Source organism: Panicum virgatum, chromosome 1K (genome assembly GCF_016808335.1).
Source record: "Panicum virgatum strain AP13 chromosome 1K, P.virgatum_v5, whole genome shotgun sequence".
Taxonomy (NCBI): domain Eukaryota; kingdom Viridiplantae; phylum Streptophyta; class Magnoliopsida; order Poales; family Poaceae; genus Panicum; species Panicum virgatum.
Window position 1 is genome coordinate 33,088,041 of NC_053136.1, and position 23,622 is coordinate 33,111,662.

The 23,622-nt window shown below is 44.8% G+C and overlaps 1 protein-coding gene across 2 annotated transcripts; it reads left to right on the top strand.

Annotated features, from left to right (window-relative positions):
• The first annotated feature begins 504 nt into the window (after positions 1 to 504).
• LOC120703097 (nudix hydrolase 12, mitochondrial-like) lies at positions 505 to 4,130 on the top strand. Of its 2 annotated transcripts, XM_039987118.1 has the most exons (6): positions 505 to 801; positions 928 to 1,021; positions 1,107 to 1,233; positions 1,326 to 1,409; positions 3,207 to 3,356; positions 3,473 to 4,130. In XM_039987118.1, exons 2-6 carry the CDS (start codon positions 936 to 938, stop codon positions 3,665 to 3,667), a joined length of 642 nt encoding a protein of 213 aa, XP_039843052.1. In that variant the 5' UTR covers positions 505 to 801; positions 928 to 935; the 3' UTR covers positions 3,668 to 4,130. The 2 variants fall into 2 exon arrangements, with proteins under 2 accessions (XP_039843052.1, XP_039843044.1); XM_039987110.1 differs by lacking the exon at positions 505 to 801 and having other exon boundaries at positions 809 to 1,021.
• The last annotated feature ends 19,492 nt before the right edge of the window (positions 4,131 to 23,622 follow it).

A 23,622-nucleotide genomic window follows, 5' to 3' on the forward strand; every position in this document is an offset into this window, starting at 1 on the left:
ATTATGAATAACTCTCAAGTTGTTGAGTTTGAAAATATAAAAATTACATAAATAGATTTATCTTGAAAAATATTTTCATAAAATATACATATATCATTTTTCGATAAATATTTTTATAAAAATAAAAAAGTCAAAGTTGTATTTTAAAGATCGTGTCGCTAAATAAGATGACTTCCTTTGCGAGTATGGAGGAAGTACACATAGATGGCAGTGGAAAATGGAGTAATTTCCTCTCGATTTCTGACATGGACTGATTGGAGGAGATTATTGTGTTGCCAAATAGGGCTCTGAATCTATCCAAGGGGAGGAAATGCGCAATTTCGGCTGTCCCATTTCTGGTGTCGGGCCGCGAGACGGCCGCGGGCGGTCGGTGGTGGCCAAGGCAAATGACAGCCGCGACGGCGAAGGCCACCGGCTGACGTTGACTTGCTCCTCACTTCTCCTCCTCCTCCGTCTTCTCCTCCTCCTGGAGCGCCGCGCCATTTATAGGCGCGCGTCGCCACAGCCCCTCGCCCCCTCCTCTGTTTCTTTCTTGTCTCTCCCCTTCCTTCCCCCTCGCGCGTGCGTCAGCACCTCCTCGGGCTCCTCCGCGGCCTTTGCCTTTCCTCGGGTGGGGGATAAGATCGTGGCGTCATTGCCGCCCGCCATCACCCCCCCCCCCCCCCCCACCTCAGCTCCCGGCGCCGCGTCGAGGGCTCTGCTGCCACCGCCACCAGCGTCGCCCTGCTCTCTTCCTCCGCTTGTCCTGCCTGTCCTGTCCCCTGCTATTTATAAGGAAGGCTATTTATAAGGAAGGCAAAGGTGAGTGGTGGCTCCCGGTCCCGGCCCTTCCCTGTCGCTCGCTGCTGCGGCTTTTTGTCCTCTCCTCCCTCCTGCCGCGCTCGCTCCCTTCTCGATCCTGCTCTCACATGTCCTGCGGCTGCGCAGCGGCGGCCATGTCGTCATCCGACGCGGCGGCGGCGGCGGCCAGGAAGGGTCGGCTCAAGCAGCGCTACGACAACGAGTTCCGCCTCGTCGCGGGGTCGGTGCCTGCCCTCTGCCTCTTTCTTCGGTGCTCGTTTTCTTGCTCTGCCTCTGAGCCATTTTGCTCGCATCGATCGGGCCAGGTGCGTGCCGTACCGGGTGAAGAAGGACGACGAGGGCAACCCGTGCAGCAGCCTCGGCGGCGACCCGGCGGAGGTGGAGGTGCTCATGATCTCCACGCCTAACCGGGCAGACATGGTCTTCCCCAAGGTGCGTCCGTGGCCGCGCGCCCGCAACCATTGATCGATTCGCTGCAGGCCATGGAAGGGCGCGCGCTCACAACTTGACTGTGTTCTTGGCAGGGCGGGTGGGAGGACGACGAGGACGTGTACCAGGCCGCGTCCCGCGAGGTCATGGAGGAGGCCGGCGTCAAGGGCGTCATCAACGTATGCCATCAATGCCTCCCCGCTTCACCTCTGCTAATCCACCTGCTAATCTGGCATCATGCGCAGCTCCTGCCTCTGAACTCCCTCCAATGCTCTAACTCCCAGTAGATTTCAATCATTTAGCGTCACATCAAACAGATGATGCTGACCTATCTAGCGATGGCGTCCCCTGCAGTTTCTTTTTTTTTTTATGAACGTGCGCAGCTAAAATATTTTTGAAACTTAAATATGCAGTCTTAATCCTGAAACGTATGCGGTTGATGATCGCGGCAGCGCCTATTCGCTGTCGTTTCTGTGGGAGAATTCTGATGCCCGACGCAGTAATTTAACGCCGCAATTTGGAGCCATTTTCTGGTTGATTTGCCACCTCGAAAGCTCTTGAATGGTAGTTATTTAGAGCTCTCTAAGAGTTTCCAATCTTTCTTCCCCATGTTTATTTTTTTAGAAAAAAAACTCTTTCCAATAGTTTCCCATCCAAATTTTCCATCTCTTAACAATTGGCAAATTGAATTCTCTTGTGCCAAAAAATATTTCCATCCGCCTTTTTTCCCGTCGCCCTTTTCTTCCCGCTATGTCTCTCCACGACTCCTACCATGCTCCGCACCCTCCCTGCCGTGCTGAAACCCATCCTGCATGTCCCCGTGGGTGCCCAGCTCTGGTTCCAAGAGCTCGCCAATGAAACATATGGCCGACATGATCTCGCAGGAACAGACCTCTGCCGCAGCATTCTTCCCGGCGAGATTCCGACCGCTAAGATGCATCCCCGACGAAGTTAGAGATAAAACGGAAACCTCTCGTCGTCCTCTTTCTTTTCCCCCCAAATTTCAAGTCTTCTCGTGCCCTAAATCATCGACAATCTGACTTTCAAGAAGTTCCTGTCCTCCAGCCATACCCGCCAGCCATAAAAGTTTCTCATGAAATTATCTTTGTGGGCCACAACTTCTTATTTCTTGGAGTAAAAATAGAAAACTATTGGAGATGAACTCTTTTTTACCTCCCTATACCTATTTAAGGAGTCGACAAACAATAAATTTTGAGAGAAAAACATTAGGAGCTCTTGGAGATGCTCAGAGTGAGGTTAACAAGTCCCCGATCAGACAAGCTCATTTGGCCCGTAGCACACAGCCCCAAGGACAGCTCCATAGGCTGACAGCGACCATGCACGACAGGGAAAGGGACAGGGAAGTTTCTCTTCACAGCATTGCACTCTCTAGCCATGGCATCAGCATTAGCAGGCTTAGCATCAGCAGCATCACCTCACTTGGTGGTTTGCAACCAAACTACAATATTATTGTAGTGGCGCGCAACGAGCCAGGGATCGGAGGGGTAAGTAAATCATGTCGTTAGCGGCACATTATGACGCGATATCCCCCCCCCCCCCAATCATTGTGATTTTCTAGTTGACAAGATCTCGGCGTAAAGTGTATTATTGGCTGCCCCCCCCCCCCCCCCTATTTCTTGCAAACTTCCTCCGTTGGCCGGCTCGTTCGTTGGAACTGATTTCGTTCCGGATCCGGGTCAATTTGCTGCTATTTTTATCCTTGGCCGATGCATTGCCCCCAACCACTATGCATGTGGTGTGTTTCCTGTATGCCCTACAGCGCCCCCCACTGCACTGCACCCATCCATTCAGTCCTGCATCTGGTGCCAAATGGTTATGCATTTATATCGTTGTATGAATTTATGATTTCTGTTTCTCGATTCAATTCGCGTAATAATAACTGGTAATGTGTATGGGTGATGCAAGTTGCGATATTCAGTTCACTGATCATCTGCATCTGCTTGCTGCTGCAACAGAGAGCTGCACTGGGACACTGGGTGTTCAAGAGCAAGAGCAGCCAGAACAGCACCAGCCCCAGGGTAGCCTGCAAGGGCTGCATCTTCGCCATGGAGGTCACCGAGGAGCTCGAGTCATGGCCGGAGCAGGAAACCCACAACCGGCGATGGGTGAGTATACATACCTCCTCTATCAGCGCGCGCCGGCTCTGCATCTCTCACAGAGTCACGGTGGTTCGTCAGAAACTCGCCTGACAAACGATCCTCTTATCTGAATTCTGAAACAGGTCTCCCCCGCCGAAGCCTACCAGCTTTGCCGGTACGACTGGATGCGGGAGGCGCTCACCGCGCTGCTGGAGCGGCTATCGGTGATGGAGCCGGTGGCCGCGGCGGCGGCGGCGGCCACGCAGGAGCTGACCGACCAGCCAGGAATGTACATGATGCTGCAGGCGAGCTCGGACGGCGCGGTGGCGCTGTGCTGATGGACGAGAGACGCTGCTGCTGCTGCTGTGGATAACTGATGAACGCAGCTAGCCAGCGGTCTCCCTCTCCCCCACATTCAACTGCAAACAATGGCAACCATCACAAGATGAAAGAGAAATTCAGATACCCTAATCACTCGTTTAGAACTTCGCAGTTAGTGATGAGTCTCCAGTACCCTGCAAGTGTCGTCTGTCCAGTAGCAACTGCACTTTGTCAAGTGTGTATGCCTGAGCCCCTCGGGTTTGCAGGCAGTTGCGGTCATCCCCAACACGGTAGTGGTTAGGGCAAAACCGTCCACTTAATGATCAATCCGGTGCCTGCTAATTACTGGGGGTTCCTCTGTAATATCTTGTCGTGTAATATGTGGAAATGGCGTGGCGACTTGCCCGTGCCGTGTGTCTGTAAATTGCCCGTAATATCCTTACATGGACTCTGCTGAAATGATGAAATGTTGTGAATAGAGTTATCGTCTCTGTAACTGAAAAAAGACTCTGTTATTACTGGGGTCAAAATTAAATAACTTCATCTGAGGGTTCATTTACCAGTTTTAAATTTTCTTAACTGGGGGCAGTGGAAAAGTTTAAAATGAAATATTCCTTATCTAAATTTGAATACCCTCTACACAAAAAAAATATAGAGTTTACGCTTAGTATTCTGGTCCCACTAACATCCTAACTACTAGAGCTATGAGTTTCTGATGCTAAGAACACTGTTTTTTTTAAAAAAAACATTATATCTTTTTCTAGTACTAGAAGTTCACAACCTATTCACCTGACCAGTAATTTGAATATAGAGTGAAAGGAAATGTAATGTAAGAGAACAAGCGGAAGGACTCAATGCAATGCCTTTTTCTAAAGAACGACAAAAGGTTTGCCATGATTTTTATTAGAAAGGGGAAAATAAAAACAAGTGCCGGTCTAGTTTTCTATGTGGAACATGAGCAACAAAAAAAAAAGGGGGGGGGGGGGACTTCCTCACAACCTCCAGTATAATGAGCGAACAATTAAATCCTCCACACTACTACAACAAGTTGGTGGTAAAAGATCCAACTAGAAAGTCGACTGAACAACTCCATAATGTTTACCAAGGAAAATCAGCCCTCTTACAGCCTCTCTAACAACGTGCATACAACTCAATTGCAGCACAGCTCAAAGAACTACAATAGCGCCCCAAAGGAAGTCCAGTGTAGGTCATTGTTGTCAACTTCGCAAACCCTAGGACTCAGCGTCTGATGATTGCCATTTGGAATGATTCTGTTCTTTCAGTTTTTGGAATATTAACCAATAGATCATCTTTGTAGTATGAAATTTCCAATGTTTACTAATACAAGCATTTTTCAACGTTTACTAGTATTGTACAACTACATTTGACAAGGTTAGCAGTACCAAACATGATTGCATGCTTTCTTGGAGTGAAAAGAGACCAGAAACTCTGCGTACTACTTCCATCATAGATTCCTAATGGCAAGAAAGAGCACCAATAATAAAAGCTACCATACCTAAACTTACTCAGTGTTTGAGATGAGTGGTGGACAATACTGCCTCTGAATCTCCGCTATCCAAAAACATAAAGACAAACTAATTTCAGAAGAAACATAAGAGCTACCGACCTAAACCAATTGAGAATGTATTTATAAAATATATCTCCTTGACCTAAGCTACAAGCCTACAAGGTCCCAAATCCAAATGCAATCATCATCAGTCATATACTAGTCATGGTCAGGTTGATTTCCAGAGTGGATTGTTATAGATCCACAAGATTCAGTATCCTCCATTTCTAAGATTTTACCATTCTATAAAACAATGTCCACTTTATATCTAATAACGATCATCATCTGATCTACTATTGTTCGATTCAAATGTTTTCCAAAGTCATTATTTTTCAAGTTTTGTGAAATCTTATTTTCTGACTCAAAGGTCTTGATACAGTGCATGCAGCATCATGTGGAAACAAACCTATCCATCTCAGATCAGAAATAGCAAGATTTAGATTGTCGAAAGCTCAATTTTTTGTACCAAACTTAAATGCACATAAGATCAGAAGACCATATGCGTTCAAATCTACCAATCCGTAGAATGAAACCCTTAGGTGGTCTCTCAATTTCTGTGCAACTGCCCCTGTGGTGATATCTGATTGACCCTTGGGAGTAATGGCAACACACTTATATTTTTGATGAAATCCTGATCCTTTGAGCTTGGAATATACAAATTCCTTTCCACAATAAACACAAATTTGACTTCACCTTTTCATTTAGTTCTATCCACACGGTGTACATCATCTGGATCTGAACACCATCCTTGCACCTCAAAGAAAAACAATCACTTTCAAGACTCACAGGACCAATGATGAGACCATAGCTAGTAAGTTTGATATTCAAAGAAATTCTTGGTCTCTAGCATAAACAGATTTGGTTGATCAATGGCATAAAAACTTTGTCATAGTCATTGTTATGGGCTGGACAAGATGAGGAAAACTGCTAGCTCTCAAAATAAGTTGGCCCATTTCCATTGAAATGGTGCTGTGCGTGATTATTCCGTGCTGGGAGAATATACAAGTCTCACACAACTGTTAAGCACATGATTCCAACTTTTAAGCCTCTGTTGACACTGTTTTTTGACACGTGTCAAGGAAAGTGATTTTTGTGAAGGGAAGGTAGCCGATTTGGAAGAAACCAAAAGATGCACAGGGTTGGAATCGGCTGATGGAGTTCATCCGATGGGCAAGAAGAATATGCTTTGAAGATATTGATCCGCTAGCTCTGGTATCCGGCCGATGGAGAGTTGCCGATGAAGTCAAGGAAGGAGAAGAGGATCCGGACTCTACGAAAATCTTAATGATTCGGTTGTAATATTTTAAGTAGTTTATCTTTTAGATAGTCTTTTCTTAAGAGTCAAGTAATGTTTGCCGTAATTGGCTAGGACTTGATAGCGCTAGGCTATATATATCAGTTGTAAGGGACCGGAAAAACTTGATACACATCCAATACAACAAACTTTACAATTCCTTTGCACTTTTTCGGCGACTTCGCCTTTTCTTTTCTTTTTCGACGAGTTCTTTCAAGTCGATCAAGGACGCCTCACATTTGAGCAACTTGATTTGCTGGTGAGTTTTTGTTTTACCGAGTATATTTGAGCTTTAGCTACCGGGCGCATCGCTGTGGGTTCGTTCAAATCTATTCAAAAGTTATCGAGTTCATCTAGGCCTTGACTTTCGGGCGCATCGCTGTCGTCTCATCTAGATTTACTCACAATTTATCGATATCGGTTAGATTTGTAGGTTTTCCTATGCTTTTTGGCCATTATCACATCTAAAAACATACTAGATCGACTTTAGGTTTTGGAGTAACACTTTGTTATCTCAAGAGCCGGTTTAGATCTGTTTTTAGCTTCACATCATCTGAGTTACACATTCGTAGCTTAGACCTTGTCATACATACACGATCGGCTGTTTAAAGCCGGTTTTGTCGTTTAGTGTATCGGCTGATCCTGCCGATATGTTCGTTTACTACGCGCTTGCATTTAATATCTTTTTGTCATCTATAGTATCGGCAAAGCTTGCCGATACGCCCATCTGAGAGATATTCGGAATCCCAGCCGATACGCTCTCGAATTTGACTTTGTTTTCTCCCTTGTCAATTTCAGGTCAAATTGACTGGCACGTTTGGTTGACTTTCTGTGACTCGGCGAACACTTGCCCTCGGATTCCAGTGTGTTGATTTTTGCATCAACACATCTTTTGGCACGCCTGGTGGGACCGAAAGCTTCAACATGGTGGAAATCACAGATAAATCTGTAGTTAGTGAAGAAAACCAGATTCCTGTTCCTAAAGACAAGCTCAAAAAAGAACAAAAGAAGGAATATGAAGAAATTCAAACATGAATGCCTCAAGTCGTACAGCGTCAACAGATCTAGTGATGTGATCAAGAAGTTTAATCTTCCATCTTTCCAACCATTGACAGAGGCTCAACGTGAAAGCAAGATGATAGACGCAGTTGGCCAAGCTGTGGCACAAGCCTTCATCAAGAGTGTAACAGTCATGGGCAACACGGTGCACAATGCAGTGGTCAAGACTTTTGCTGAAGGCACGTTACCAGGGTGTATGAATCCTTGCTATATACAACTAGATCAGATGCAATATACTCCCTTGGAGGTGTCTATGGCAGCAGCCCTATCGGCTCAAGATAGCCAGGCAGGAACACGCAACAGTCAAACTCCACCCCGGATGACTACTGCAGCATCGGCGGGTACAGCAGATCCTATCTACTCAACCACGCCGCCGATTGCTACAATTGTGCAAGGTGGATCTGCGTCCGTATTTCCTAAAGGATGGGATCCTACTACTGGGTATGGTATGCATCCGGATTTCTTTTCTACGCCACCCAAGATACAGTTTAATGCATCAGCTTCTCAGCCGATAGCCTCTCAGCCTGATCCATCTGCCGTTCATCCAATGGGTGCACAGCAGGATGCATCGGCAACACAACTGAATGCACAAGGCGCATGGAGTCGACAACAGATGGCACAAGCTAATGCATCGGCGCCATCACCGATGACCCCACAGCAGCGTCTTGCTATTCTGCTCCAACCCCAGTCTCCTTCAGAAGTGTTGTTGTCACAATCTCCGCATCAAAAGGGAGTCAATTGAGTATTCCATAATCAAGTAATTGGACAGATACGGTATGTCAATGTGCCGTACATGGATATTACTAGTCAACAATCGGCTAACCCATCAGCTACACAGCCGACGATGACTCAGCAGATACCCAATCAGATGTCCCAGCAAGCACAACAGATGCAATCGGCTTAACAGCCGATGAACCATGTAACTCAACAACTTGCGATGATGACCAATGCAGCGAGCATGGCTTCTCCCCAACAGACGCCAAATGTTGAAACACAAGTTGATTGGAGCATGAAGATAGCTGAAGTGATGAGGGAGCATTTTGGCTTAAGGCCGAAGCAACAATCTGTTATGTACAAGGCTCCCTATCCTCCGGCTTACAATCAGATTCCTCTCCCCCATAAGAATAAGATGTCTGACTTCACGAAGTTCTCAGGGCAGGGAGAAGTTTCTACGATGGAGCATGTTAACAGGTTCCTTCTACAGTTGGGAGAAACGGGCAACTATGATGCACTCAGAGTCCGTTTGTTCTCCTTGTCTTTGTCTGGATCGGCCTTTGCTTGGTTCACTACTTTGCCGGCAAACTCCATATTATATTGTGCCGATCTAGAGAGGCAATTTCATCAATTCTTCTTCTCTGGGATTACTGAGTTAAAGTTGACCGGTTTGACCGGCTTGAGACAAAGAAACAATGAATCGGTTGCTGCTTTTATCCAAAGATTCAGAGATGTCAAGAATCGATGTTACAGTTTGGTTCTGTCCGATCAGCAGTTGGCCGATGCGACATTCAATGGGCTCTTGCCGCACATTAAAGATAAATATGCATCGCAGGAGTTTGAAAGTATTAGCCAGATCGTGAATCGGATGACAGGAGAGACTTGATCCTACGAGTCCAAGAAGTCTTTTCAGAAGAAGATCAACTATGTGGAATATTCTACCAATGATGAGTCTGAAGAGGAGCAAGAAATGGTTGCATCGGCTGAATGGATACAGAACAGTAAAAAGCCGGTGACGTGTCCATTTGGAAATAAAGAGCCCGAATCATATGGGTTTGACATCACCAAAGCCGACAAGATCTTTGACTTATTATTGTCGGAAGGGTTGATCAAGTTGAAGCCATATCACAAGATTCCATCGAAGGACGAGCTCAAGAATATGAAGTACTGCAAGTGGCACAACGCCATGTCACATGACACAAATGAGTGCAAGGTCTTCTGACAGCAGATTCAGATGGCTTTCGAACAAGGGAGATTGAAATTTGAGGCTCCCAAGAAGACGATGAAGATCGATGGACATCCTTTCGCCACGAACATGGTTTATATGGCCAGAGACGAAGATTCTCCTCAAGCCAAGATTCTGACATCATCATCGGCCAAGAAATCTGGAGCTGTTGATCCTAAAGCGCAGATAGTGGCCGATGAGGTCAAAGGAAAGGGTCCAATGAAGGATACTGAACATTCACCGGCACCACGTAGATGTGTAACGTCTCAAATACTGTTGAACAAGTTTCAGCGTGATTGTGAAAGGTGGCAATGTAGAGAAGAAGAGGAACAACACGAGCAAGATCATTGGAGGTGTCATTTCTTTGTCTACTGCTGAGAAGAAGAGTTGACATTGCCATCGGCATATGATTGTCCCGAATGCAATGGTCAAGGCAGCCGATCATATGAAAGGTCACGTCATGAGCCCTATCGGCGTGAGTGCACTCCTTTGCATGATCGGCTAGGAAAAAGGGTATCGGTGCATGATCGAATGGGGGGCAGGACAATGCTACGTGATCCTGCTGGGAGAAGAGTGTCTGTACACGATCGGCTAGAACAGGTGGCCGATGACAGAGTGCAAGATGATCAGCCGATGCGGAGAGATCCAGAACGTGAGCCTGATCGCACGGATCAATCTCAATGGTGCCCAGAGGGTTTGACCAGGTCTCAGAAGCGACGTGTTCAGAGGTTACGCCAGCTGGAGATCATTGAGGAAGAACAAGAACATATTCTGCGGAAGAAAGGGATCAGGTCACAAGTTTGACGTGCTAAGCCCAGGGCCGATTGTGATCAAGATTCTGGATCATCAGCTGCGCCAATTAATATGATTTTTATAATGCCGAAAGAGTTTATGGCGCCAAGTGATGAAGATCATGAAGCAGAATTAGAGGAAGCCATGGCACAATTAAATTTGGAACCATTGTCAGCAACATTTGAGAAGCCAGAAGATGATAAGATGCAGCATCTTAAGGCATTGTTCCTGAAGGGATTCGTTGATGGAAAGCCTGTTACGAAGATGTTGGTTGATGGAGGTGCAGCTGTGAATATAATGCCCTATGTTATGCTACGCTAGCTTGGGAAGAATTAAGATGATCTGACGAAGACTGATATGGTGCTTAAGGATTTCGAAGGAGTCGTATCTCCCGCTTTGGGGGCATTATGCGTCGATCTCACAATTGGCAGTAAGACCCTTCCCACTACTTTCTTCGTTATTAATGGCAAATGTTCATATAGTTTGCTGTTGGGTCGGGATTGGATACATGCCAATTGTTGCATTCCATCTACTATGCATCAATGTTTGATTCAGTGGGTTGACGATACTGTTGAAATAGTATCGGTCGATTCGTCATTCAGTGTGGCATCGGCTGAAGCCCATATAGTGAGTTATGATCTGATGAATTGTCTTTCTGGTCAAGCATGGAAGAAGGATTTCTTTCGGATGGCTGATTATGAAGTTACGTCAGAAAAGTCAGGAGATTCTTCGGGAGAATCTTGATCAATGAGGGATATGGCCGATTGTAGTATCGGCCGGATTTTGTAAGTTATAGCCAATACTAGGAAGTATTGCCTTTAGTGCAAAAAATATGTAAAAGCCGATTTGCAAGTCAGATGCATCGGTTGTAACATGGCCGACACGATATGAGTCACCCTTAGAGCAATAAATCATAAAGACAAATTTCTGGATTAAGATCAAGTTGTCTGCTAATTTTGGAGGTTGCAGTACATGAAATGATTTTACAGTAATCCTAGAGCTTCCCGGATTACTTTTATCGCGCGCAGGCGGATTTGATCGATGTTTTCGATTACTTGATTATTATCTACTGATGAACCAGAAATCGGCCGCAAGCTCTTGTGGAGTTGATATGCCTGATGAGCATACTTTTGCTTATCTTCCTCGAGTCTGGTGATGGCCGGTGGAATCTGAGAGAGTTCGTGATCTGCAGTATCTATTGCTTGATTTACTTGATTGAGTTCATGCAGAAGATGATCACGTTTAGCCTCCAATGCAGCCTTGTTTACCAGAATGCTGGCTCGGGTGTCATTTAGAGATTTGATCTCGCCGATGGCCGATTCTGCCAAAGCTTTGAAGTCATCCCTCTATTTGATGATTTCTTCCTGCTGATGACGATCGGCAAGTTGTTTCTGAGCCTTGTTGAATTGTGTGCGGTGGCTCTCAATGAAGGCTGCAGGAGTTAGTGCATCTTCAATTGCTTCTGGGAGTCTACCCTCCAGTTCTTCCAAGATGACGTCGATCGGTTGTGTATTCTTGATCAGTTGGCCGATGTCTTGATTCAGAAATTGGAGGGATTCTTGGAGTTTGGCCTTGATTTCATCTGATAATACAGTTGAATCGGCCGATGTTGCTTCTTCTCCTTCTTCCTAAGAAGTGGCTCCGATTTGAAAAGAGAATAGACTGTTGTCCGGAGATTCCTGTGCCTGAAAGGAAGATAAAGTTAAGATGGCCGATGGAAACAAAAGAGTGATGGGATCGACCAACAGAGAGAAAGGTTGTTTACCTGTTTCAGGCGTATTTCTTCTAGATTAGAGCCAACAAGAATGAGGGGTTGCGATGAAGAGCTCGGGATTGCAGTATTTGGCTGGCCAAGAAATTCAGATAGTGCATGGTCGGCAAGCTGAAGGATGATTGTCAGAAATATATAGAATATGTTCATAGACAAGTTCTGAAATCGTACCTGTATCAATGGAGTGTCCGCCCTGGATTTCCTGGGAGCTGAAGGTGAATGCTGTACCTGATGAAACCAGAAGGAAATAATGCCAGATTCAGGATCACGGGAAAATTTGAATACTTGCTGAGTAAGCAGGGTTACACCTGAATGATGGGTTATGGAGGAGGAGGTGTGTTCTGAAGATTTTCTTCTCCTTCAAATTGGTGTTCAGGAGTATCTTGATTGTGAAGCAAAAATATGATCAACGTTTAGATAAAGTAAAATCATAAAAGTTCAGGCTTTTACCTTCTGAGGAGGAGGGAAGGTCAACCAGAGCATCTGTTTGGGATGCTACTGCTGAAGATTGGCCTGGAGATTTCTTTTTTTTACCGGTTGTTCCCTTAGTGTAAGATACCTTTCGTTTTCTCCCAGTGGCCAGATCTGTCAGAGTTGGGGCACCATAGCCGATATTTGGCTTATCGGCTGGCAAGTCGTAGTTGATCGGCTGCCCACTCCTGCTGATTGTTGGAGGATTCCGATCATTATCCTGCAAAGAGTAGAAGTCAAAGGCTGCATGTGAAAGATGTTAAGATGTTTTGGGAGGTAATTTGACTTGTACCTCATTCTCGCCTGATTGGTAATTGTTGTCCAGGGCCATGCAATATAGATTGGCCGATTTGCAGAAGATATGCTCTTGCCATTCAGACCACCATTGGATGAAAGGGGTAGCAGCAAAAGGTGCAATCTGCTAATCAGCTAAGAGTGTCATGTCTACATCAAGCTCCAGATCTTTCAGCCGACTATAAGAGAGAGCGCTATTGAGAGCTTCTCTGAATTGGACTTTGCCGACAAAGAAAAGAGAGGGTGGCACTTGGCCAAATCCCAATTGCATGGCTGCCAGTGATGAGTTATAGAATTCATAACTGTGGATATCTTTACCAGTTCTGAAATTAACTGGCAGTACCCTTGGGGAGATTATTTCCTTCATGATCTTGGTGGCTTCTTCATCATTTTTCCATGAGTCAAACTGGAACTTGAAGGGATTTTCATACATAACTTTTTCATCTTGATATGCAAACCAGATAGTGGAGATTTCTGGGAACCCATTGTAGAAGGATTTGAAAAAGTCAGTAATGCTAAGGGTCTTAGGATCATTGGCAATCATGATAACTGCTTCACCAAATGATGTGCATCGGCGAGTGACGGTTTCTTTTTTCTTTAGAGAAGTTTTCTGATGGGAATTCTATCTCTGACAATTCAACTATCATAGTTTTGTGCATGTACATATGCAGCCACAACTGAATGAACCACCAGGGGCCTCCCAAGTCTGGATGATACTTGATGAAGCAGGTGGTAAACTGACCCTAGAAGATGTTTGCCGAGAGGTCAGGATTGCCAGTGGCCAGAGTTTCTGCCAGCTTAAGATTAGTATTTGTTGGGCCAACTGTTTTGCCACAGAAGATGAATTTCTCAAGCCACATATTGAGAAAGGCGGTATGCTCTCTGTCAGATACTGATCCGGTCTTCATATTCTTGCCGATATATCCTTTCCATCCGCCGATGCTTTTTGTTTCAATCTTGAAAGATGCTTTTTCTAACAAACGGAAGGTTCTATCGGGAGCGTTGATATTCAGGCCAGTGAGCATCACAACATCCATCAGGGTAGGTGTCATTGGCCCATGGTTAAACATGAACGCGTTAACAGCGTCAGACCAAAAATAAGAGGCTGATATGAGCATCGGCTCATTTCTAAGCATTTCCGATAAAGATAAATTCAGACATTGGCTGATATCATACTGTTCCCAATTGGTTCTCTGAGAATTGGCCATCCTACAAAACCAATTTCTCCACCCAGGAGTGACACTCGGCCAAGATCTAAAGGCCTGAGACCAATCTAGATTCATATCGGAGGACTTCAGAGGGATTCTGTTGGTTTCTAGATTAATTATGCTGGTCGGATCTGGGTTTCCCATAGGGCCTAAATAGATCATGCTGGGTTGGTTCTCTAGTGGAATAATCATATTGCCCCTAAGATTCTGGAAGAAAAGGACAGAAATAAGATGACGTGACTGAAGAAATTAAAAGGGGAATGAAAAACAAATGCTGCGGGTGAAGAAAGGAGACGTACCTCTGGAATCTCGAAGATGGACGCCATTGCCTGGAGAGTGATTCTTGGACTTGGGTCTTTGAAACCTGTAACACCCTAATTTAATTTCTAGCTTTTAATAATAAATTTAAATGACTTTATTTAATTTTCTAAGATTTATTATGTTTAGCCTTGCATTTAATTTAATTTTTGTTTCACAAGTAATTAAAATTTGTCTAAGTTTAAAAATTTGATGTTGCATTCATGCTGGTGCATTGTTCTTTTTGTTTGAGTGTTAGGTTTGAATTCAAATTGAAATTTGAATTCAAATAGAATTTGAGTGTTGGCTTTAGAAAATGAATAGGAATTAGAAAGAAACCCAAATCCTGTCAGCCCACCAATACCCAAAGCCCGACCCAAGAAAACCCAGCCCAAACCTTTTTCCCGGGCCCAACTCCCCTTCCCTCCCCAGCACGCGGCCAGCCCGGCCTGCTCCCGCGCTTCCTCTCTCCTGGGCCGCTCCACCCGCGTGCCATCGTTCCTGCTCGGGCCTACCTTCTCGCGCACGGCCCACGCCCGCGGCCCGCACCCAACATCGCCCCGCGCTCAGCCGCGTCACGCGTGTTTTCCCACCACCGACCAGCCGGGCCCGCAAGCCAGCCGCTCAGCCCGCTAGCGCGTCGCCCGCGTCCCCGCTTCAGCCGCTGACTGCGCTGGCCCACAGGTCAGGGGCCTCTTCCTCCTTCCTTTCCTGCTCCGCGCAACATCCGCACCCGAGATCACCGGCGCAACCACCGGGGATCCCCTTCCCCAACTGCACCCCGCGATCCTCGGCACCTCTCCTTTAAACGCAGCTGCACCCCCTGTGCCCTGTTCCACCCGCAGCCGCCGTCTCCAACCCTACCCGCCGCCTCCGCGCTGCTCTGCCTCGCCGCGCCTCGGCTCCGCCGTGAGCACACCGCTCCGCTGCACCGCGAGCTCCCACAAGCCCCGCAGTAGATTCGTCGTAGTCCCAGGGAACCTCCCAAGCCCCTTGTGCCCGCGCACGACCCTTACCTCGCCGGGAATTTCACCCGGACCTGCCTCAGGTGAGCACCGCCGCCTCTGTGTTTCCACGCCGCCGGTGGTCTCCAGACCTCCCTAACCCCCGGTCCTCTTTCACAGCCTGCCTGCGGACCGACCCGTAGAGATCCGGAGCCCGGAGGCGTACTCCTGCAACCCCGTCCACGAGCACCGCCGCGACCCGCGGATCGACCTCGCCGCCGACGTCCCGCTGCGCTGCGACCCCGACTGTCCCGCACCCTCGGTGAGCACCCCAGAGACACCACCGCACTTTTACGCTAGCTACCTTAGATTGTAGCACGCAACAGCAGCCGCGCGAGCGCACGCCGGCGATGCTCCGCCGCGCACACCCGCCTGCACCGTCGCGCACGCCGCCCGAACCCCTATCGAGCCCCGTTCTGAGCCCTAGTGGACTACGTGTGCCACGTACAAGCTCCAGGGCCAAGCCGCTGTCCAAACCGGCTACGGGAACGCCAGATTGGCCATCACCGGCGATCCCCCGCCGCGGGAGCACGCCGCCGGCGCTGCCAGCGCTGCCGCCCCGCGCCCTGTTGCACCCAATCCGTCCGATCTAGATCTAACGCGCTAGATTAGATCAAGGTCCCATTAGATCTGCACCATTAGATCTAGATCCAATGGATCAGATCCGTGCGTACCGGTTCGGCCTGGAGTTTTTTTCTAAAGAGCCCCTCAAGTTTTCCTTATTCAACCCGCGGTCCACCTCATGTTCAAAAATAATTACAGATTAGGCCTGTTTTTAATACTTAGCCCCCCTGAGCTTTCCAGAAATCAAACCCGCCGTCCAAAGCCGTCGGTGTTGCACGTTAGCCCTTAGATTTAATGGTTAATTATGTTTAGGCCCTCGGTTTTTGCAGAAAACCCCCTGGAACTTAGTTTTTATCGCAGATAAGCCCCTAGAACTTGTTTTTGGCCTAGAATATGCGTTTTAGCTCCGTTTTAAGCGTTCTTTATATCCACGCGATCGTTGTAACGCGTAGAATAGTTTTAGACTAGTTTAGTGTGCTGTTTTTATGTATTGATGTACTGTTTCTTAGTTTTTGTTAGTGTTTTCTTGTATGCTTATTGTTGTGCATTGTTTTGGCCATGTGTTCGTGAGTAGACGTTGAGCTACCGGAGGAGCCCCAGTACCAATACCCGGAGCAGCCGTCTTCCGACCAGTTTGAGCAGCAGCAGGAGCAGTATGAGGAAGGCAAGTATAACATGAACAACCTATTACTTTAAATACAATTTCATACTGCATTTTAATACTGTATGCCTATAAGGATTTCCTAGCCACTTTATATCCTTTATATATATCCTTTGGGTTGCATTTTGGTTAGTTGTGCTAGGTACCACGCTATAACACATAATGGTCCTTTTTACTTAAATTGATTAATGGTATATGCAACTTAATTCTGAGAGTGACCCTCTGTGTGGCTTGAGTGGTTCACGTCTCGTTAAAATTGGTTTTTGTTAGAAACATGGTTTAGGGGGCCAGCACGGTGCTTCCTGCTGGGTTGGCCACTCTCCATAAGGACCGGTTCATAGAGCGACAACCTGGGACAACAGCGCTACCACAAGACTGGAATGGGACGGTCTTGGCGTAATAATTAGGTCTTTTTGGTTTGGAGTAACTTACCTGCGGGGCAAGGGTGGTAAGCTTCTATGTCCCTCGTACTGAGTGGCCTCGTCTGTGGTATTCTTGACGCCCACTAGACCTGCTCCATAGTCACCGATCCAAGCCTCGCGGTTACTCCCTACCAACGAGATTCTTTGTAAAGGCCTCGTAGTGAGTTTGCTAGTCATCTCACCTAAGGAAGTGTGATGAACAACTAGCGTAGCTCACGACTTGTGGGTAAAGATGTGCAACCTCTGCAGAGTGTAAAACTGGTATACTAGCCATGCTCACGGTCATGAGCGGCCCAGATCCTCCTTTTGATTAGTAGGGTTATCTCCTTCCGACGAGGGAGGTGCCTCTCGGGGTTACCTTGGTGGTTTCGGTTTGGTTCTCAGTAGTAACATGATTAAATTTGACTAATTACTATGTAACTGGGTTAATGGTAATTCATCAACTTGTAGTAAATAGCTTTAATAAAATTTTGTCAACACTTAAAAGCTAATGCAGTTGAGTCAGCCAACCTTAGAGCCTCATAGTTTGTGTTATACTTGTTGAGTACAAGTTGTGTACTCACTCTTGCCTCTTCTCTACTTTTTCCTCTTGGATACGCTACTGCTGCTCAGTTCCTGCCGACACGAGGGAGTTCGCTCAGCGCTACCAGGACTACGAGGACTTCTAGGCATTCATCTTCTAGTCGACGTCCCTGTGGCGCCCTGCTCAGCTCCAGAGAGTTTTTATCGTATTTTGTACTTCGCTTCCGCTGTATCAGACATTTTTGTCATTAATGTAATAAATAACATTCGTACTCGCTTTATTATATCTTTTTACGTGATATGTGCTGTGATATACTGTTCATTCTATTGTATATACGTGTGATTTGATCCTGGCACGTATATGATTGCTCGGTTTATGTCCTTTTATAAACTGGGTGTTACAAAACCCTAGGAGGCTGCTATGGCGGCGGCAGGTCAAATGTGTTCTTGAGTAAGAGAGAAGGCAGAGGTGCTACTGGAAACGTGCCAGCGGAAGAGAAGACAGAGATATTTATAACCTTTGCTCGAGGGCAAAATGGGGATTCGATACACCGTCTGGTTGGGAGATGAGGATAAATTTGAATGTTAGCAATAATGATTAACATTAATTTCGGAGCAACAGATCTATTACTCTGAAACTGAGGGGCATGTGTTGACACCATTTTTTGACACGTGTCAAGGAAGATGATTTTTGTGAAGGGAAGGTGGCCGATTTGGAAGAAACCAAAAGATGCACAGGGTTGGAATCAGCCGATGTAGTTCGTCTGATGGGCCAGAAGAATATACTTTGAAGATGCTGATCCGCTAGCTCTGGTATCCGGCCGATGGAGAGTTGCCGATGAAGTCAAGGAAGGAGAAAAGGATCCGGACTCTACGAAAATATTGATGATTCGGTTGTAATAGTTTAAGTAGTTTATCTTTTAGATAGTCTTTTCTTTAGAGTCAAGTAATGTTCGCCGTAATCGGCTAGGATTTTATAGCGCTAGGCTATATATATCAGTTGTAAGGGACCGGAAAAACTTGATACACATCCAATACAACAAACTTTACAATTCCTTTGCACTTTTTCGGCGATTTCGCCTTTTCTTTTCTTTTTCGACGAGTTCTTTCAAGTCGATCAAGGACGCCTCACATTCGAGCGACTTGATTTGCTGGTGAGTTTTCGTTTTACCGAGTATATTTGAGCTTTAGCTACCGGGCGCATCGCTGTGGCTTCGTTCAGATCTATTCAAAAGTTATTGAGTTCATCTAGGCCTTGACTTCCGGGCGCATCGCTGTCGTCTCGTCTAGATTTATTCACAATTTATCGATATCGGCTAGATTTGTTGGTTTTCCTATGCTTTTTGCCATTATCACATCTAAAAACATACTAGATCGGCTTTAGGTTTTGGAGTAACACTTTGTTATCTCAAGAGCCGGTTTAGATTTGTTTTTAGCTTCACATCATTTGAGTTACATATTCATAGCTTAGATCTTGTCATACATACACGATCGGCTGTTCAAAGCCGGTTTTGTCGTTTAGTGTATCGGCTGATCCTGCCGATACGCTCGTTTACTATGCGCTTCCATTTAATATCTTTTTGTCGTCTATAGTATCGACAAAGTTTGCCGATACGCCCATATGAGAGATATTCGGAATCCCAGCCGATACGCTCTCGAATTTGACTTTGTTTTCTCCCTTGTCAATTTCAGGTCAAATTGACTGGCACGCTTGGTTGACTTTCCGTGACTCGGCGAACACTTGCCCTCGGATTTCAGTGTGTTGATTTTTGCGTCAACAGCCTCATCTCATTGCTCTTGTAGTCCTCCTGTCCGTTGTTAGGTACTTTTTACATCGGAGGCTACGGCTCTTCGCAAATGCTCCCATACACCCATGGGTAGGAGAACCCCCTCCACCACCCCTTTGGTATGTTAATTTATCTAGTAAAACTTAGCTCATGCTCTCGTTAAATGCCGTATATGGCCTAAGTTTATCCACCACCTCTCCATATAGTCTAACTTTACATTTATTTAGTCTAAGAGGTTTGCAATCTCAATCCAAGTGCATAGTTATCTATATAAAATATAACATAACCTTGTTCATAACGACTGTTATAATTTTTTTCCTTTTTTCCTTTTATATTTTACATTATTATTTATATTTACTGCTTGAATTTATTTATATTTCACTAACTATTTATGCACTTAGAAATGTTTTGTTCTAGACATACAAACTGTTGTTCCTCAAGTAAGCATGATTTATTATTTGTATATATTTTTTTATTCTTGATTGTATATTGATAATGTCCTATTTTAGTTGTATAATAAAACTCTTAATCCCCTATTATGCAGGATTTGTTTCACACATATATTTTTCAACACTTTGCTATGTCTCTATAATGTTTTATTTGATAGATACAAACTTCTTGTTACCTAGTATATATGATTTGTTCCGGATACATAATCTCAGCTCTTAGTTGTATATGTTTTGTTCCACACGCGTACAAACTTTGTACTCTAAGTATATATATATATTGCTCTAGGTATATGATTTTTTTAATGAAAAAAATCTTCTTGAGTTGAAACCATATCATGGAACAATATCTATCACCAGTGGAACAATTTACCCTAATATATAGAACAACCTTCTCATGAAAATGGAATATTTGTTTCGGTTGAAAACAAATGTTCCTTAAAAATATCATCTGAAGATATTCAAGTGTGGTCTTATTTTAAAGATATTATTATAAGAAACACAATAACACAATGGTACAACCAAAATTAAATTTGAATGTTCTGTTTAAGAATTATGAGTTTTCTAACACTTTAAAATGGCGATGTCAGCAATTTTGTTTGAAATTGCATGGAATATTTAAACATCAAGAAGGGAAAGAAGTATGGGCAAAGAAGTATGGCTAATGCCTAAGCAGATGTCATCAGCCCCTGTGGCTCTCCCCAACCTAAGGTGACCGTTGTATCTGTTCTTCATTTCCTCACATTTCATCCTATATGCACTGCCGCCATCTATCCTTTCTCACCATTCCCCTAGTTCTATGGTTTGGTTTCTTTCGAATTAAAGTAGCTTATCAATGAAAATGTGCGATAAACCAACCCAAACACGATAAGTTTCACTTAGCCAATAAGTTAAGCCACTTACATGAGAATCCTAGAAACAACGATCCAATGTTCTCGAACATGTTCCCAACCCCATGTATCCAGTAAACGATAGCTTTTTCCTCGCATACCCTCCACTTGCACTTTATCTCCCTCTGTCCCTACCTTCCCCGTTGAGTCCTCTCTAGTGCCGCCTCCTTCTCACGCTTGGGTGAGCCATGGTGGCCGTCGCCTCCCCGTTCCCTTTACCCCCCCACCCCACTGGCCCGTTCCCTCCCCATCCTTGAATCTGCATTGGTCGCCACCTCTTCCCTTGTGTGCGCTGCCATTCCACTCTAAAACCGTGTCGCAATATGCTATCGCAGACCCGAACATGCATTGCCGCCCCTGCTCCCCACCACTAGAATTATGGTGGCCGCTGCCGGCCTTGCCCTCCCCATCCCCAGATCAGTGCCGCCCACCTTTGTCCCTTTCTCTCCGCGGCTGCCACTGCTTCTGCTGCTGTTGAGGGCACCAGACCCTGTAGGATCAAGAACACCGACTAGAGGAGGGTGAATAGGCAGTTTAAAATCTAAAACCAACAACACTGAAAAATTTAATTAGTAACAAAGGAAAGCCCTATGTCATACTACTACTATCTCTAGATGGGTTTGCAACCTAGGGTGACAAGATACAAAACAAGCTCTAGTAAAGTAAATTGCTCAAAGTAAAAACAAGAAATAAAGGGAGCAAGACAGGTAACCAAGCTTGACACACGAATTTATCCCGTGGAGTCGATGACTTGCCGATCACCCCTAATCCACGTTGAGGTGGATTCCAAGAATCAACGACTCCTCTATCAAGAACCTCTTGATCTTGAGTCGGCTTGAATCAAGGAACCGCTCCACACCTCGATTCCACTAGAGTTGCTCTTCACCACTCCGGTGAGGTGAGCACAAGACCTCTCACAACCGAAATCGGGGCTCCTCAACAATCTCCTTCACTACTACAAAAACGTTGATTTGTCCCGGTTGGGAAACCCCTGTTGTCCCGGTTTCCCAACCGGGAACGCCAGTCCAGGACAAAAGGGGGTGCCCTTTTGTCCCGGGTCTGGCAACCGAGACAAAAGAGGACCTTTTGTCCCCGTTGGTAACACCAACCGGGACAAAAGGTGCTACCAGCGCCCACGTGGCTGGCGCACCCTTTTGTCCCGGTTGGTGTTACCAACCGGGACAAAAGGTCCCTTTTTTTTCATGTTTTCCTTTTCTCAATTCTTTTTATATTTCAATTATACTTTTGCATTTCAATTAAACTTATGTATTGGAATTCAGTGTGTATGATCTCCACTAATATATACATATATATATATAGTTACTTATATAATATTTGACCTAGATAGTTTTCATATATAAATTAATTCACTTATATATATATATATATATATATATATATATATATATATATATGTATACACAAATCTATACATGTGAATTCCTTTACATATGAAAATGTCTAGGACCAATATTATATAAATATATATATACACATATATATTATTGGAGTGTTTATATATATAATACATACATACTTCATCATATTTGCATAGGTATATTCGTTCTTAATTACATAGGTATATTCGTTCTTAATTACATAGTAGAATTCGCCTTTTGGAAATTTAATACATACATACATACATACTCATAAATAGAAATTTAATACATAGACACACATATATATTTACATAGGTATATTCATTCTTAATTATATATATACGCGTATATTGTCATATTTGCTGTGATTGTCAATATTAGATATTCCATCATAGTAGAATTCGCCTTTTGGATCGAGGACTTGCTCAACAATAAATCCGGAGAATTGTTCTTGAATCGCCATAATCTTTTCCTCCGGTATGAGTTTATCGCGCATCTCCCCGGCCTATAGAAAAAGGGGATAATTAATTTCGACTAAATAAAATACGAGTTCAAATATTAACAAGTTTTTTTACTTACTTCCTCCTCCCAATCTGTCCAGCCCTTTGGAGGACCTACCAGACCATGGATGTTCTCGCATACATAGTATGCGCACAATACAGTGCTTGATTTCTGCCTCATACACTTTAAGAGAGAAGAAATTATCAGGTATTTACATGAATATATAATAAAACTAATGAATCGTGCAACGAATCATCCAAGTGCGTACCAGAAAATCTGTCTTCATCTTCAATTCCTTGTCAAATTTGCCTGGATGATTTTTAGCGAATTCTTTCCAAACCCTGTGCATGATTAGAACAATTATAGTCAAGTAACAAAGTGATTCAAATTATCGGTCATCGACGGAGTAGTGGTAGAATTACTTTTTCATCATGTTAAGAAGATTTTCGTATTGTTCTGGACGTCTCCTCAATGAGTCCATAACCACGAGTAGGCTCTTCTCGGGAATTATGACAATTAGGACAAAGTGTTCACTGCAAGATTATACGGAGGCAGTTCTTGGTAGTTAAGGTTTAAACAATTCAATTACAGAACAAAAAGAGTTAGACGGAAGGAATCACTCACGCAAAGGTGTAAGGAAACAATATCATTTGCTTGTTGTGATGAACGCTTATGTACTTGAACAAGTTTTGGAATATCTCATCGGAATTGTCACGTAGAAGCCTCCAATTACAAGTAATTGGGTCGATGAAGCCGAGGTGAGAGTATCCCTTTCTTCTGCAAGTATGTATCTCCATTCTACATGATACCGAATAAATGAAGAGATCTGTATGTTGAGATCATGTAAAACAATACGTAAGGAGAGTAAAATACTTACAGAACCCACAAGCCGACCATAGAGATGTCGAGGGCCTCCTGATGGAACAGTTGGTAAATTTCTTCCCAGTTTATCCATATAATGGCCTCCCCCCGTAAGAAATCGTCATCTTTAATCTTTGCGCCCTGCATGAAGATGCAATCGGCCATCGCACGCATGTAGTGCTGGTGCAGCTTATACATTTGCGTTGGAAGCACAGACACTACTTCGGGGGGTACAAGAGTTTT

Bases quoted from the DNA above. Each gene is read 5' to 3' on its own strand.
- LOC120703097 (XM_039987110.1), top strand. From the start codon at position 909: ATGTCCTGCGGCTGCGCAGCGGCGGCCATGTCGTCATCCGACGCGGCG. The intron at 1,022-1,106 runs GTCGGTGCCTGC...CGATCGGGCCAG, and splicing joins GAGTTCCGCCTCGTCGCGGG to GTGCGTGCCGTACCGGGTGA. The intron at 1,410-3,206 runs GTATGCCATCAA...CTGCTGCAACAG, and splicing joins GCGTCAAGGGCGTCATCAAC to AGAGCTGCACTGGGACACTG.